Raw genomic sequence first — 16,849 nt, 5'->3', positions numbered from 1 at the left:
TACTTTTTGCCTGGATTTTTGTACTGTTTTACAAGTGTTTATTTCGAGAGCCACAGCTAATTTGTTCATCAAATTCATCTTTTATTTGCTTTACTGTGCTTTTACCTATTAGTGTTAAGATTTGTTTCTGTCTGTTTTCCCCTTTGGATAGGTCTCCAACCTTTTAAGAATTTCCTTTTATTTCTGATAGCAAATATTTGTCTTTTGAATAGCAAAGAGAAACAACTTCTTTAATATGTTTTATATAATCACAGATGTGTGGCATCTCATCCCTTTCCTTCTGAGTGGTTTGTCCTAATGAATATCCCGGGAGGTTTCTTTTATGGTTTGGTATGTTGCCTTCGGCCCCAGTAGTTGATAAGCAATCTGGCAAAGCAAAGCGGATGGCATGATGAAATCAGTACTTTCACCTGCAAGCAAAAACTTTGTTTTCGGGGATGCTGGTTGTCAGACTCATTATGGATGCATCTGTGGTGTAACCCTTCATTTCTGCCTCTGAAGTACAATTAAGGGATTCAGTAATTTCTTAAAGATTTTTCAAGTTCTGTTATTACTGCTGTGAGCTCCTTTCTTCTTGGATCTCTACACTTGTCTTTCCTTACGAGCTTTCCTCCCGAATGTATTTTTACGCAGTCTTTTCTGCTTTCTCCTACTACTTATATTGTCCCTACTTCCCCCCCTTCTTATTTCATTGTATTCTTCACCCTGCTCTTTATACTTTGAAGAGGTTCCTAGTAGAATCTTGTCTGGCATTGACTCTCTCCTTCAAATCTACTAAATAGTTTGCTAAATAATTACTCTCCAACAGTAAAGCTCAATGTGTATTTATGTAGCCTAGATAGGGGGAAATAATATGTATCTTGCATAAACACTGTTTCTTTAAGAAGTTAACTTTTATCTGGAGTGGAAAAATATGGCTATGGCACTTCAGCATCTAGGAAAAATAGAGCACACTTGTCATGCTGTAGCTCATAGGACTGGAAATTTCCTGCAAATTAACACTGTATTTAAAAAGACTATATGAAGATTGAGTTTTTCCGTGATGGTCTTGGAATATCATTCTCATGATCCACTGATAAGGAAGTGGACTGACCATGCTATGACAGAGATATTCCAGTGCACCCTTCACAGACACCCACTACACCCTGGGGAAAATGGAAGTTAAGAAAGCAGAAACAAAATTCGCTATGATCTAAGACCACAAGCCTTCATCTGACTGAAGCAAATCTATTTATGTTCATTGTGGAGAAGGTGAAGGAAGTGTTTATCTCTTGAACTGACTGGCAAACAGAAGGCATTGATAAAACTCTTTCAAAACAAGAGGTTCATTTTGCCATGTGTGCTTTGGGACACTTAGAGCCACTGTATCTGTGCAATACACCTTTGTAAATTCCTAAATATCTGTATCAGAAATCTGTGAGAGATTAAATCCCAGAATCTTTATTTCCAGATGATTCAAAAAAGTTGCTTGCATAGTTACTGGCTTTGGTCTGTATGCTCTGATTATGTCCAGTAGCTGTAATTTTTATCTGTAATTGTCAGTAACGGTCCATACATTTGTGAGCACATATATTCTTGGAACCAAAGTTAGTATCTTCTGCAAAGTGATGACCCTACTTATGCTGCTGCTTTAAAATAAACATTAATTGCCAGCCTACGTAATGATCTACAATCCTGGCTCCACAGCAGTTCCCTAGAACTCCCTTCCTTTATATTTTGCCTTTAGTCAGGTTGTTATATTTATGGTTGTTTCATGATTTGAACAGATTGTCAAGATTCATTTGGTTTATGGTAAGTTGGGCAGCAAAGTCTTTTTAAGTTTTACAGCAGACCAACGTTGAATTCTTCATGACTTTATTTATAAAATCAATTGATATCATAGGTTTTCAGAACAGATGCAAATGTATAACCAAATGAAAAGTTAATTTTTGTTTCTGTTTGCTTCATATGGAGTAAAGCCACCTGTTAATTCTGCAGTCAGCAAACTATTGAAAAACATGTCTAAATATAACCATTTCTTGTACCTTTCTGTGTGACTTGAATCAGAAATGGTTATAACTCCACAGGAATTTGTGGAGATAAAAGACGTTGTTAGTAAAATACAGAAAACAGCTTTTGGATATGAGTGAATTTTAATGTTTAAACTTCTGATGTGTACTTGGTTTCACTAGTTCTGCCACTTCTGTTTCCTGTTATGATTTTGGTAGCACAGGTTTTGGTTTGTTTGTGATTTTGGAGACAGTTTTCTGTCGTGTAATATTATGAGCTGAGCTGACAACAATAGTATTTCTTAAAAACTTGCATTTTTGTGGCTGCCTGCTGCAGACCTCCAGTTCTCATGGTCTTGATTGTTATTCTGTCCATCAGCCTGGCTGCAGAGTCAGTGCCTTGCATAGACTGGCAGGTAGAAATGAGCATAAGAAATTTACTGAACTCCTTGTAGGTAATTCACAGGAAAAGAGGGTAGAGAGAGAAAATATTAGAAGAGGAAGAGAGATTGTGATGCATATTTTTTGGCACACGGAAAAAAAAATTGCCAGCAGCATAATGGCATTGGGTTCAGACTTCTTTGTACATTTGTGTGTTTAGCCAGTTACAGTAGCAGTAATTTAAGAACTATTGTCTTGCTGTTGTGTAAACACTTGAGATGTTTGCTTGGCATCACTGGTTTTGGAGATGTATAAAATGGAGAACTGTGTAGACATTGTGTTTCACATAAAAGCAAAATATTTGCCATAGATAAAGCTGCCTAGTATGGAAATTATAAACCACATCCCAAAGAGCATACCGTCGAGAAGCTTAGTTTAGAAACATGAATTCATGCCAAGTATCGTTACATATATTTGAAGAGAGAAAGAAATCCTGGAAGGTACCTTTGTCGTTCTGTGCTGTGCTTGGATAAGTTTTAGTGATGTTCAGATTTGAATCGTGGTTTAGGAATGCTGCTGCCTCCTGAGTGCCTTGTGCCTTCTATAATAGTCCTAATTTTCATTAGCACTTGGCACCCGGCGCTATTGTGGGCCTGCTTGCTACATCCCATTTTCAGCTAGGCAACCAAAAGTTGGAGTGCTGAGTACTGTTTGTCACTTCAATTACTGTAACATCTTAGATGTGGAGAGAATGATATAACAATCATTTTTCTTCTAATAGAGCTGTCATAAAATGTCTAGTGTAGAATTAATCTGTTATCCCATAGTCATCCCAAAGCAGGAGACTGAGTTATTCTGCTCTGCTGTGAGTGCCCACATATCTTTAGCCTGGTGAGGAATGCTCTGGAAGTGCCTGTGAATAAATAGACAGCGTGGTTCACCCAGTGGAAATATGTTTTTAATGCATTATATATAGTAAGAATAGCAAGGAGGTTCAAATGTCTCACGTCTGAGTTTACAAGGAAAAACTTACACCTCGAACATTGGCATGAGGCCTATTGAAAGAACGGGCTTTCAGTAGATTTCCACACATTTGCATTCAGCCCTTGTCAGTGCAAGGCATAGAGATGCAGGAGGAGGGCATAACCACAGGGTAAGGACCTAATGAGCAGTCATATGGAATATGACCTAAATACATACCCACTATTGGAATTAATGCAACAATTTATTAATTTAAGTTCCTTTTGTTAATTAGTACTAATCATGTTAAATTAGATAGCTCCTGACAAAAGGAATTTGAAAAGAAAACAATTATATTTTAAAAAAAAAAGAAGAAGAAAACCCAGAAGTTGGCATCTTTGAATTTCTTCTGTCATAAACAAACAGCAAACCTCAGAGAGTTTGGAAAGTTATGGTAAATATCTTCTACACAGGAGATGAATTATTAGGGGTTACATGAACCAAACCAGCTGGATGTGCCTGTGTAGTCACAGGAGGACAAATCCTCTCGTCTGGCACCCAGAAGGGATTGTTGTAGGTGTTCACTATTTTCAAAACACGTTTTCATTGTGTCAAAACAAGTTGCAACAGGAACATAAAAATACAAAGGCATGCTACATATGTATGTATGCATTATCCATGCAAAAATACTTCGTGCTTCAGAAAATAAATAATCAGGTGACATTGATAAAGCCTGTAGAAGCTCTTTTATAATTCTAATATGGCTGTGCTGTTGAAATAATTTATATAACAAGATTTTATTGCGAAGTGTCAGCATAATAGTACTAGTCTGGGAGGAATAGGTCAAGAACCTCAAGAAACCTCAAGCTGTCCTTCACTCAGACCTGCACCCTTCTTAATTTCTGTTTTCACCTAATTTAATTGGAAGAGGGGAGAACGTTGATATTCTAGCTAATTTATGAAGATCAGTCATCTGTGGAGTTGATGTTTTTCTGTCAGGATTCAGTGGATTTGAAGAAACTTGTAGATGTCCTGCAGCAGTTCCTTGAGGGTACAGCAGGAAGAAAATATGGGATGCAAAATGATGTAAATCCTAGAGTTACAACTCCTGTGAAAAAAATGGACAGCAGCTGGGGCAAATGCCTGGGATTCTCAACTGTATCTAATACAACTGGGAGGGATACTATTCAGTTCTTACCTCAATCCCAGGAATATTCAAACAAACTCAATTTACCTGCTGGACGATTCAGACAATGGAGAACAACTGAGGAGAAGGGGGTCCTAGCTACAGATCTTACTCCAGAAGACTCAGAAGGATTAAGTAAGGATTCAGGGATGCCCGTGACTACAGGAGTGCCTTCCCAAGTCAGATCTATTAACTTGAAAAGGTTGAGGGAAAAAACCCTCACATTTTCCCGTACACCTTGCCTAAAGTAGGAGAAAAGGGAGATACTTTTCAAATATATTGGCTACTATGATTTTGAATACACAAAGATTGTTCTATAATAGTTAGAAACAAAAATTTGCAGAATTAAACCACAGTCACAGTACTTACTAAAACATTTCACAGGAACGAATTAGAATATTGAAATAAGGGATAATATTTAAGAATAAAGGTTGCTCTCAAAGTTAATAGTAGGAAAAAAATCCAAGCGTGATAACCTGAGTCTGCCTTCAGATGAGAAGGAATACAATGTATATGACTGATGCAGTGAGAGAAGGTAATGACAGCCTCTGTGTCTTTATGAAGAGATGAAGATTTTGGCTCAAGAGCTTTAATTTGCCAGTAAAAAATGTGCAAGGGCAGAGTGCACTGTGCTGGTAGTAGACATGTTGCTGGACATCTAAGTCTGTTCCTGATGTGGACCATCATGATTATTTCATCTGCTTCCTTTTCCTCAAATCATCTCTCGATGGAAAAGGCACTTGGAACTCCCACATCTTGTGCTGAAACTAATAAAACATATGGGTGCAAATAGGGCTAGCATGCTGAAAAACTTGGCACTCATGAACCGAGGAGTTTAAGGGGAATCTATTTTGTGAATGACTTGGGAAGATGATTCCTCAACCCCATGACGATTGTCCTTGTCCCAGACACAAAAAGCAGAAATCCCACTGATATAGCATTTTGTATGCTTTTTTCCTCACAGAGATTGAATCTTGGTGTTCTGCTCCAAATTTACCACATGAAGATTTTAGGAGAAATAGAAACACCTAGCTAACTCTTCTAACTTTATTACACCAGGAGCAGTAACCATTGTATTGTTGACTATAGCAGCAGTCTAGCAAAAGCAATAGCAGAAAGCGTGTTAGTGTTAGAATGCTTTCACCATAAATATATGTGAAGTGTTTTTTGATGGGAGATCGCATCTGCATAATTTAAAATCTTTGCAGATTTTCAGCAAAAAGAGTACCTTCCGCTATCTGAAGGCAAAAGGTATTATCAAATGGTCAATGCAGATCTTCTACCAACTGCATTTAAAAAACCCAGCACTAAATGATCCTGGAAAAAAATCCATTACAATTAGAATGAAATTTCATAAAACCATGTGAATTCTGAGTCAAGTATGTTTTAAGTGCTGCAAACCGACACCCTGCAAACTGATTTAGACATGTATGGGCTTCTGGAGACCTTGTACCACAGTCAGTGTTTCATATCACTAGAAAATACTTAAACAGCAGGTGAGCCAATTCTACATTCTTTTAGATGCTTACCACTTGGAATAATAGCAATACTTTCTTTACACTGGATAATAAGGTGAAGGAAAGAGAAGTGCTTTACTCTCAGCAGATGTCCTTGAGCGTAGCACCTGAAATTCAGTGTACTGAGTCAAGTATATATAGTGGTTAACTACAGCAAAATGTGTTGTTTTCTGGAGTGATGAAGAAAAATTTCCATAGAAACCTCATAACTTGCTACCTTGAACTTGGAAAATGACCATTTGAGGGAACAAAAACAAATGGACAAAAAACAATGGAATCTTATGGTAAGATGCTCAACAAAGAGTTAGACAGGTGCCTGTAAGTGTATGAAGATTGGCACCCACTCTAGACTGAAAACTCTTTAAACAATGTTTAAGCTGAGATCTAAACCATTGTGAGAAGGATGCAACACTCAACATGTGTTTTACTTTGAGTGTTGATTGTACTCAACACTCTGCTAAAGACTATTTGTGGACTTCATACAAATGAATTTCTCTGTACTTGAAGGAGCATTTTATGCAGTTCTTCTGAGGTTAGTGTGAGGTCAGTGTGATACAGACCCACCAAGAATATAGTAGAGGAAAGCAGGAGAAAGAAGGAACTCTGTGTTTCCCAGAAAGGAGAAAAAGCATTGATCAAAAGCTGATTTCTGCCATTTGACACAGTCTTGAGAGACTATAGGTCAAGTTAGCTTTCTTCATCTTCAGTGTAATTCAACAGGTACCCAAGTTACTGATTTATTTTTTTTTTAATAGTAGTTCTCCAGAGCTGAAAAGCATATTTACTGGATGTAAAAATAATAATTTCAAAATAGTTTGGAGATACTTTGAAGTATCATGTGGCAAAGTGTCTGAAAAAAAAATTTCAGATATTTTTATGTGAATTCCTGTGGTGTAGCACAGATCAAAGTTGTTGAGGGTGTAAATTCATGTGAATATGTTTATAGGGTATGAGAAACTAATCTTTTTCCAAAGTTCATGTTTATATTCACTGTTCCTCTGTGTCTCTATGTACTGGATGCTGGAATATGAGTGTTTTCTCTTAATTTAAAATCTTTCTAAAAGGAATAGCATTCCATGTGAAGGAGGCCCTTACCATGCAGTCTATAGCAGAGTATTGTCCTTCAAAAAATTTTGTATTTCTCTTGAAGTTATTTCCTGTAATCTGTTGTCACATAAATAGTCCATGTTGTGGTCCTGTATACAATGTATACATATCCATGTATACATTGACTTCAATGCCAGTTGGTCAATAAATGAAACTTACTCAGAAGGTGATTGGTGCTTCTCTTCCTCCTTACTGGTAATGTATGCAGAGGAGAAAAAATGTTGGAATTTTCATTTCACGGACAATTCAGGCATGTTAACATATGGTTTTGTCCCAAACTTTTGGTGAAAAGAAAAAGTTTAGAAAAAATTTTACTTGGAACATATGAAAACAAAAATGCAGTTAATGTGACACTATAATGCACCTGCTAGCAGTAGCACAATGCCTCCTGAAAGAAGAAATTTTAATGATTTATCTCATCATTCTTCATGGACTGGGTTCTTTGATGGGACTTCTTCTGCTGTTGTTTTTGTGCTTAGGACTCTTGTGATGCACCAGGGCCTTGTCTGTGGGCCAACATACATCATCTCTGAGATGTTGGACCACAGATATGAAGGTTAATATCAAGCCAATTGTTTAGGCTTAGTTCTACAAACCAGAATATCTTTCTAGATCAAGCCAAACTGAAATACCTCATTCTTTTCCTGATGGAATCTCAGTAGCATTTCCACAGAAATGCACACAGTGGGTAAAAACATAATTTTTCATTGGAAAAGCCATGTAATTAAAAAAAAAAAAAATCCAGCAACCTCTAATAACAAGTTATGTCTTTGCTGCCCATTCAACTCCTTCATACACATGCAAAATAAGTGATATTACTTTCATGTACTAACAGTTGCCATTCCCTCCCTATATGCAGTGTTCATTGAGCAGTTTAACCTCCCTTCTCCTAGTTCCCCATCTTTTCCGTTCAGTCTATTAAATATACTGTAGCTGCTACAGTCTATCAAGTATATTGTGCTTTTGGATTTCTTTGCAGGGTCTTTCTTGTTTTGGTTTGGTGAGGGGGGTGGGTGTTTTAATTTATTTTTGCATGCGTATGTGATGAACCATAATTATCTCAGATTTTGCCTAATCTGAGATACCTATGGTGTATGGGAGAGGGGCAGAAATGGAGGAACACATCCCAGGTAAACGTGTGGTACTGCATTTGTTTCAATCTGGACAAGACCGCAAATGATAAGGGCAAACTAAAGCATATACTTTAAGGTATGGAAGGAAAAAAGTAGACATTTAAAAATTATGAACTATTAAAGGAATTTTTGTAGTGTATGGAACTTCACCAAGAGGTTCATATGAACTACCAGTGAAATAACATCCTCTTTGAAACAGTACATCTGATCAGAATGTAGGGAGGTGTTAGATTTTGTTTTGCAGCAGAGGATACAAGCTCTGCTGCAGGAGTCAGTGAAAAGAAAGGATGCAAGTGTAGATAAAGATGGTGTGGGAGGATGTTTGTGGTATCAGAAGCATTCGTTCTGGAATTTACCTAACAGCAAAGTCATATATAATTACTGCATATAATGCAGTAAGTGTGGTTTTAATACAAAGCACAGAAATGCTATAAAAGAAAAGAAATAGAATGTAGGAAAATAATTCTGCTTATATACCATTTAATGATTAAGAATTTTTACAATTTTGGAAGAGGGAAGTTTTAAGTAGCATTTATCAAGTCAATAAGATCATGTGCAGAGAAGCTATCTAAAAGGAAGGCAGAAGGTACTTAAAATAAGCAAGCAGAGATGTGTAATTAAATGTTAGGACAGATAATGCAAGGAAAAGTAAAAGTATGATAAATTCCAGGCATTGACAACATGCGGGTGATATTCCTTGAGATAGCAAAATACATAGAACTGACCAGGACATAGAGAGGCTACAGTCTGAAAGGTATGCTATAAAAGCGCAAATATAGAACAGGCATACCTTCTGAGCTGGTTTATGTACGAGTATGCGCCAATATGAACAATCACTTTTGTGGCCATGATTATGAGGGTTGTTTTCTGAACTTTGATTCTATAAACCAAAGTGTATTCTGTAAATACATAGCACAATATGTGTATGCTATAAAATGTGTGTGCTGGTTGTCCTCCTCCTGTTTTCCATTTCTAAGATCATCTCCTCAGTCCAGAAATGCTTTTACTTTCCATTGCCCTTTTAACCTTTGGACAGCATCTCCTGTGTGTTTACAGCTTCTGCATAAAAGCTGACTGCAGCTCTCTGTTAATTAATTTGCCAGGCACAACCTCACAAAGAGAGAGGAGCATTCTCTTTGTGATCTTGAAATGTTTTGAGATGTGAGGAGGTATGATTGGTGTTCAGTGATCACCAAAACTTCTACTGCAGTTAGAAACGTGTCATGATTGTGAAGCTAATCGATGTATGTTTGCTTCAGGAGCTAAACTAGCAGAGAGATCAAGAATGTCATGAGTGTTATTGCAGCTATTCTCACTTTAGATTTTTTTTTTTGGCGGGGAGAACAGAAATTTATACAGACCAGTGATATGAACAGAAAATAAAATGTTTAAAAAGAAAAAAACAAGAAAGTGAAAGTTTGGTGCAGAAAGCCATAGACAGAAACCAAATGCAGAACAGTGAAGCAGCTTCTAATGTAACTGGCAAATAAACAGTATCATTGGGACATATAAAATATGTTTATTACATGGTTGAGTACCTCAGCATAATAAACTCAAAGATACAGTTCAAACTCAATTTTGGATACTTAGGATCAGCTCATTTTACAGATTTATGAGTCACTCGATCCTTTGTAAAGAAGGTAGACTAAGATCCAAAATATACAAAGCACACCTTAAGTAAGAACATTATTCTATAAACTTTGAAGTTTAATAAAAGGAATTGCAGTTTGTCCAAAGTTGTTAATATTTATTTACTACATCTTATGTAAACCACTCCCATGAAGAGTGATGGTATTGTGTCAAGGTTTCTGTAAGGAGACAGATAAAGAGCTTATTTCCTGCACATATTCTGACTTCTCTTCATGATTTTCCTCCTCCATTGACTTGTCTGTATTTGGGCCTTTGCTACCATATGTGAAGTTTTTTCCACATAGGGGAGAAAAAAAACCCCAGACCCTTTTTATCCCAGAAACATGGCACACATCAACTGCATCAATTCATGCTCTATGTTTCCTCCTTCCTAATCATGTGTTTTCTGTTGTTGTTTTTTTTCACTAGGGCCTATTTCAAGACATTTGTCCCTCAGTTCCAGGAGGCAGCATTTGCTAATGGGAAGCTTTAGGCAGCCTCAGGCATGGAAACGATACTGAACAGATCCTTCAGTGTCAGCCCACAAGAAGAATGCCTGGAAATGGGATGGACTGTTGATATGTGCTTTCTTGCCTCTGAAGTGATTTTGGTAGCTTCACTTTTTGAAACAAAGACCTCAGTAGCATGCTTAGAACTGGATATTTGATATTTGTCCTGTCCCTTTGCCTCTGCCACCACCATTCCTATGTATCTTCTGGATTAAATTTAAAAGGGCGTGTTTTGATGTGATAACACTTTCTTGTTCTAACAAAGTCCTGTATGTTATGCCTTGTTTCCTTGTCTTCAGATGGTCTAAATTGGATTTTTTTTTCACCATGGAAATATGATGTAGTTTGTATATTTAGTTAATGTTTTCAGCTTATCCTAAGAAAACATAAAACTGCCATATGTACCAGGAATGCCTAGTGGACTGTACAGTGCCATAGTCTACCTTGGAGGTTTGCGTCTCACTGTGGTCGTTACTCTCACAGGTATGGACATGAGTTGCACACTTCAATTCTTAGTGCCTTTGCAGTTGGTCTGAAGTTGAAATGGCAGGGTGTTTGAGGGTTGGGTTTTTTTTTTTAATATTTCTGTTGAAAGCTCATCTTATGTGAAATGCTGTGCTTTTATGCTTTGTTTTTATTTCCAGTTGTATAGTTTTGGTGTTTTACTAATGAACTCCCCTTGCCATTACAGAAAAGTTCTACTTCTTTAGTACCAATGTGCAAGGAACTAGTTATATAAATCAGTATAACAAAATAAAACTCTTTCATAGATCTGTAATTTTTCCAAATAAGATAAATACTGCTAAGAAGCAAGCTTTCAACAAGGGAATGAATGATGTCTTGGAAAATAACATGAAATAATGTAGGGCTATAGGTATTTAGCTTAATGCTTAAGTTCAGCATGTCTTCTCAGAAATAATTTTATGTGTATATAACTGGAAACATTACCTCCCCTAATTCTGAAATGCCAAACACAAAATCCCACCTACTCATCCTTTCTTTCCTGCTTGTGTCAGGAGCACCATTTGGGGCTAACTGTCACAATGTCACTTCCCAAATTAATTTGTGAATAGACCAGGGTACTTTCCAGTAAGGAATAAAATGAACAGTGTTTGTTGCTTATAAATGGCATCTGGAAAATGTGCCCTACTTCTGCAAAATATAAGGAACTAAATGAATAGTATGCAGATGATACAGTGGAACTGGAAAACATTTAATTTTAAATTATTCACTGTACCACCACGTGCAATGAAATCTTATCGAATTACTTGACTGGCAGTATTCTTCTACCCTTTCTGCAACTTGTTTATTACATGAAAAATAGTGCTTTTGAGGGTTTATGTCCACCTAGGAAATGCAGATGGATTTTGAGCAGTGAAGCTTGATACTTAAGAATTATGCAAATTTGCCTCTAGAAACTACAGGTATTTTTAGCTAGTTTATGGGCAAAATTTAATTTATGTTTAATACTGAAGTTCTTGGCTGGAAATTTAGCTGCAAACGACATCAGAAGCCTTATTGTAACTCCACAGAGGAGGGGGCATATTCTGTCCTGTGACCCATCCCTTTGTGATTTTCAGTGCATTGTTTGAGGACTGCCAACAGCTCCAAAGGTCTGAGCCTGAATTCCCTCTGTGGAGACATTGCATGAGGCTTCTGCATGCAAACCAAACCTTAGAGCAGATGTGGAAGGTAATGATTTTATGTGAATAGCAAAACCATATCTGAATAACCTTAAGTGACTGGGATCAAGCATTGTTTAGTGCACTGGGGTGATCTCACATTTGCATTTCTTCAGGTAAAAGCCAAAACCATGTATTTAAGAATAAGCCAACCTTGTGAATGAGGTGGGAGAAGGAGAATGGCTAATGAAAAACATATGTTCTCATAGTGTTCAAAATCTGATAAGAACGATCTCTAGCCATCTTTAAAAGGTAAAAACCAAGCCTTCAAGTTGCATCAGTACATTCCTGGAATCTTACATTTTATAACCTTGTGTTTGATTCAGCATTGTAGTGATTGCCCCATGAACACAGTGTGTACTTATATACCTGATTGTCTGCCACGGCCCGAGGGTGAAGGGAATAGGGACGCGACACCGCGCAAAGGGTTCTGACACAGTATAAGGTCAGGGTGCGATGGCCAGTTTATTGAGGGGAACAAGGACTTATATAGGGTTTGGGTAAGGGGAGGTCTGATAACTGGGGTGGAGCATGGGATTGACACCTCAGGGGAGAGCAGGATTGGGGAACACGGAGAAGATGGGTGGAACTTTAGGAGTATCCAGGGTAGGGGACCAATGGGAGCTCACTCTGCACTGCGGCACCCGTCAGCCAGTCAGTGAGAGATGAGCGGGAAAACCAGGGGAGAACAAGGGAGTAAACAACTTCTGGTGGGAAAAACGTGAGGGCAAGTCCAGACAATCCCTGAACAGTACAAACCAAGGGGATTAACAAAGGAATAATTGTGGGGGTACATTGAACATGGCAATAAACTGGGGAATAACGTGAAAGTCCATGAATTATTAAGTCTTTCAGGCCCCATACAAGTCCCTCCAGGCCTTAAATCTCTCCCAATCACTTGGGTGATCCTCCTCAATTATACAGGTGGCACCACTATTTATTTTTTTTACTTTTTCAGAAATTACCATGATTCAAAGGCTAGCAGTTGCAAAACATTTTGGAAAGAGATCCACTCTTCATAATTAAGATTTATTTTCAACCAAAAATGCATCCTTCACCTCAGTCCCAGTAATTTTGGACAAAGAACTGTTTTATTATTAAAAGACTAAGAGTTTTAGAAGCCATGTAAGAAAATACTTTGAAGGTACAAAAAGCCTAAACCAGCAATTCCTTGTGTTGAATTCTACAGTTTCATCAGCTTTCCAGTAACATGCGTGGAAACAAACCAGTAGTTTCAGTCTCATTTTGTGTCATGCTACAACTGGTAGAAAAAGATAGAAAACATGTGACACTGTACTGTTTGTGTTTAAGATAAAGTTTGCAAGCCTATCAAATTTTAAATTAAAGAAAAGGCATTTTTGTTACACTTAATGAACATTTTCTCTGACCTGCACAGTATTTTATGATCCCTTCCTTATAGTTCTCAGAAGAAGTATTGGGGGTGTTAGCATTGCAAATGGGATATTGGAAGGAAAGACACTGAAATGAGTGAAAGCTTCCTTCCAGAAGGAGGATTACCATATAAATACTACACCAGAAAAGAGAGTTAGTTTGAATAATTTTATATCAAATCAAGTATCCATTGAAGGCATTTAAGGTAGGATGTTGGGATCTAGTTGGGATGTAGTAAGTTGGAATTATTTCTGTTGTCTCCTGTTTTATTATAATATCCATTGTGGCCAGTTTAATGGCACAGAGACTTTCAGCACTTATGTGATATAACTGCATATATCGCAGTTAAAAGGAGCAGTCAGATCTAGGCTATTTTCCTTGGTTTATGAGAATCACAAGACATAAAGGCGAAAAATAGCAATGTTACAAACATATCAGAAAGCCTAAACTCAACTCTGTCATAGTTCTGACTGAAAGAAATGCAGTAAGACTGTAGTTACTAAGCCCTATTAATGCACAATTTTCCAAAGGTCCTTAGACTGCAAATGTGCTGTCAAGCCTTTATTCATCTGCATACATATTCTACTGTGCTAGAAGTAATACCAAATCTTATGGATTTAAAGTCAGCCTTCTTGTGAACTTGCTGGAAAGAGTGGACAAACAGCTGGAAGAATAAATAAAAGTAAAATATATCATATGTCGTTTGGCCTTCATTGATCTTTCCATTGTGCTGGCCATTGCTTTGTTGGTCAGCATGTCTCATTTGCTGAATCAGCAGGTTTTGGTATCATCACTGTGCTTGAACATCCTCCCTTCATACAGAGAGTAGACTTGAGTCAGTTTGTGAGAAGAAATCATTGCTAGAATTAGCACAGATCTCCTGTATATTTTTAAACCATTCCTAGGGATGTTTCTCTGTATGTTTCCTTTCTCTCATCCTATCTGGTGCCTGTGGCAATAAGCATTTTTGGTGAATCAGTCAGTGGATGAGATTTAGCACTGAAGCGCAGCATTTTAAGTCTTACTTCAGGTGGTTTTACATGGAGACTTCTTACCTAGGAAAGAGAGGATTCAATCTTGAGTACTCTCCATTGAGCAGTGCCCCCTAATACAAGGCTGAGGGTTTAGCAGAGGTCAAAAACATGTTTGAGCAGTGAGTACTGCTGCTTAAACATCCTTCTATGTCAGTACCCTTAATCAGAGAAGCAGCAGGCAGTGGAAACCTGTAGTAGCACATGTGGATCACCACTGCAGATCTGAAGTACATTTCTAATACCATGTCTGTGCATGGAGATGAAGTGTTGAGTCCTCTGACAGTGGAGAAGGGGAGTTTCTCACCTTTCCAGCTTTGTGAGAAAGGTGTGCTGCAAGGAGGTAACAAGCTTTGGACACAGCTTCTGACCATGACTGTTAATTACAGGGTGCTCTCCCTGCCCTGTGAAGCAAATGAAATCTGTGACCAAACTGACTGCCAGTGAACACTCTTCCCTTTAAATTACTTATGTCTCTGTAATTGATGTATTGTAACACTCATTAAGCCTAAGAGTTACACTTGCTTCTTGAATGTTACTGAAAATCCCTTAAGTCATCTCCTTTTCACTTTTGTTTTCAGGTGTCTGTACTGTTCTGGGTTTATCCTTACTAGTTACTGCTATTTTTAGTAAGTTCGAGGTTTTTATTTTAACAAGGCAACAAGGTGTATGCCAACATCTATGGGCCTATATTAAATGTAGAATTATTTGCTGTAAAAATAAGTAGAAACTCTTTTTTACTTATTAAGCCAGGTGGTGTATTTTCCACAACAGAAGAATTCTGAGGAAAGGCTCAGTTGTTACCAGAGCAGAGAGAATAATCATGCTGAGGGTACTGGATACATTTTTTGCACCAAATCTTCATTTAATTTGCATGCTAGCAAATTAGGAGGGGCAAAGTGTATTGTCCTTTTCTGAAGGAAGTCTACACCTAAATAAACCATTGATCAGGCACTATCTTTTCCTGTTTATGCTTTCCATCAATAGGGTTTGCCCCTACAGGGAAAGTCAGTAAAAATCTGAATAATATCTGTCAACAGTGCAGGGGTTTTTTAGTATTTTAATCTATCGATTTTTGTAGATTCAGACAATGATTTAAAACTTTGTGCTGGGGGAAGGTGAACAACACAAATATCAGAAACTTGCAAGTAATTTTAGCTATGTAGGAAATTAAAATCTAGCAATTTAAGTCTTATTCTGCAAGAACTCAAGGGTTCTGCTGTATATTTCTAAGCAAATGCCTTGAAAAACATGGCGTGTAGGTGATTTTTGACCTGCTTTTCTTATTCTGTTCCCTATCTTACATTTAAAACCTCAGTTCTTGGTTCCAAGGCACTGCACAAACACCATTTTATTAAAGTGGTAGTTACCAAGCAAAAAGGCAAGGGGGGAAAACCAGTATCGGTTGCTGAAAATAGGTCTTAAATCATCAAGAAATCAACAAAGGAAGCAAGGTTTGGCGGCTACCCTGCCACTTGCTGAGTCTACAATATGGGCCTTCAAACGTGGCCCCAGTACAAATTAAAAAAAATACAGGAGGTTTTTCTTGCAGCGCTAAAGAATAAATGCAGTTTTAAACAACAGGAAGTAAAGCAAACGTTTAATTGCAGGCATGAAAAGCAAAATACACACTAGAAACCTAATGTTATTTGTGCCTACAGCTCCCTGCGTTTCTCCTGTCACCAGCGAGGGTGAAGTATTAATGCCTCGTGCTGCAGCTGCCTGTGGTGAAAATTGATCCTCGAGGTGCTCCGTGTTTTCATCAAACTCCAGTTAAACCCTAATGATGCTTTTCCTATCCCTGAGGATGACAGGGGTTTCTGTTCCACTGCTGCTCCATTTCAAGTCCTTGATTTGGGTGGGGCGAGTACATTGTAAGCCATCAAGCCTGCCAGCAAACAGGGTACATTTTATTTACATGGTGTTTATTTGAAATGATTAAAGCTGATTCAAATTTGAATCCTGTTTCCTTTGTTCCGCTGTCCCTTTCAGCAAAATTTTTTCAGTACTTGCTTAAAAATCAGAGCCGGTGAGGTTATTTGCGTCTTTCAAAGGGGATGTAGCACTGGTGTGAGAGTAGCAATTCGACCTTGGAGCCATGTGTTTCTTCTCTGAACTGCAGAGTCAGCAGCAGCCCCAGCGTCGCACACCCCTCCCAGCAAACCTCACTTGAACTCGGTCTGACAGGCTGACAACCAGGAGTGACAAAAACTCAGACCGTTTTTTGATTTTCCTCAGAGGACCAGTGAAACAGCCTCTGCGGGCTCAGGCGCCGTGTGTAGCCTGTGAGATCTCAGCTGCAGGAGGTAACAGGCTTGGTTGCTCGTCAGCTGG

The 16,849-nt window shown here is 38.0% G+C and overlaps 1 protein-coding gene across 2 annotated transcripts in view; it reads left to right on the top strand.

Annotated features, from left to right (window-relative positions):
• The window catches only part of BABAM2 (BRISC and BRCA1 A complex member 2), a 168,913-nt gene extending 157,311 nt beyond the window's left edge, over nt 1–11,602 (top strand). For both annotated transcript variants that reach the window (XM_027641655.1, XM_027641654.1), the window contains exon 12: nt 10,331–11,602. In XM_027641655.1, coding sequence (XP_027497456.1) covers nt 10,331–10,394 — 64 coding nt within the window. In that variant the 3' untranslated portion in view covers nt 10,395–11,602. The remainder of the gene's footprint in view (nt 1–10,330) is intronic.
• Nucleotides 11,603–16,849: the final 5,247 nt, after the last annotated feature.

The sequence above is a fragment of the Corapipo altera genome, unplaced genomic scaffold, assembly GCF_003945725.1.
Source record: "Corapipo altera isolate COAL_440 unplaced genomic scaffold, ASM394572v1 48b, whole genome shotgun sequence".
NCBI lineage: Eukaryota > Metazoa > Chordata > Aves > Passeriformes > Pipridae > Corapipo > Corapipo altera.
This window is presented reverse-complemented; position numbering and strand designations above follow the sequence as displayed.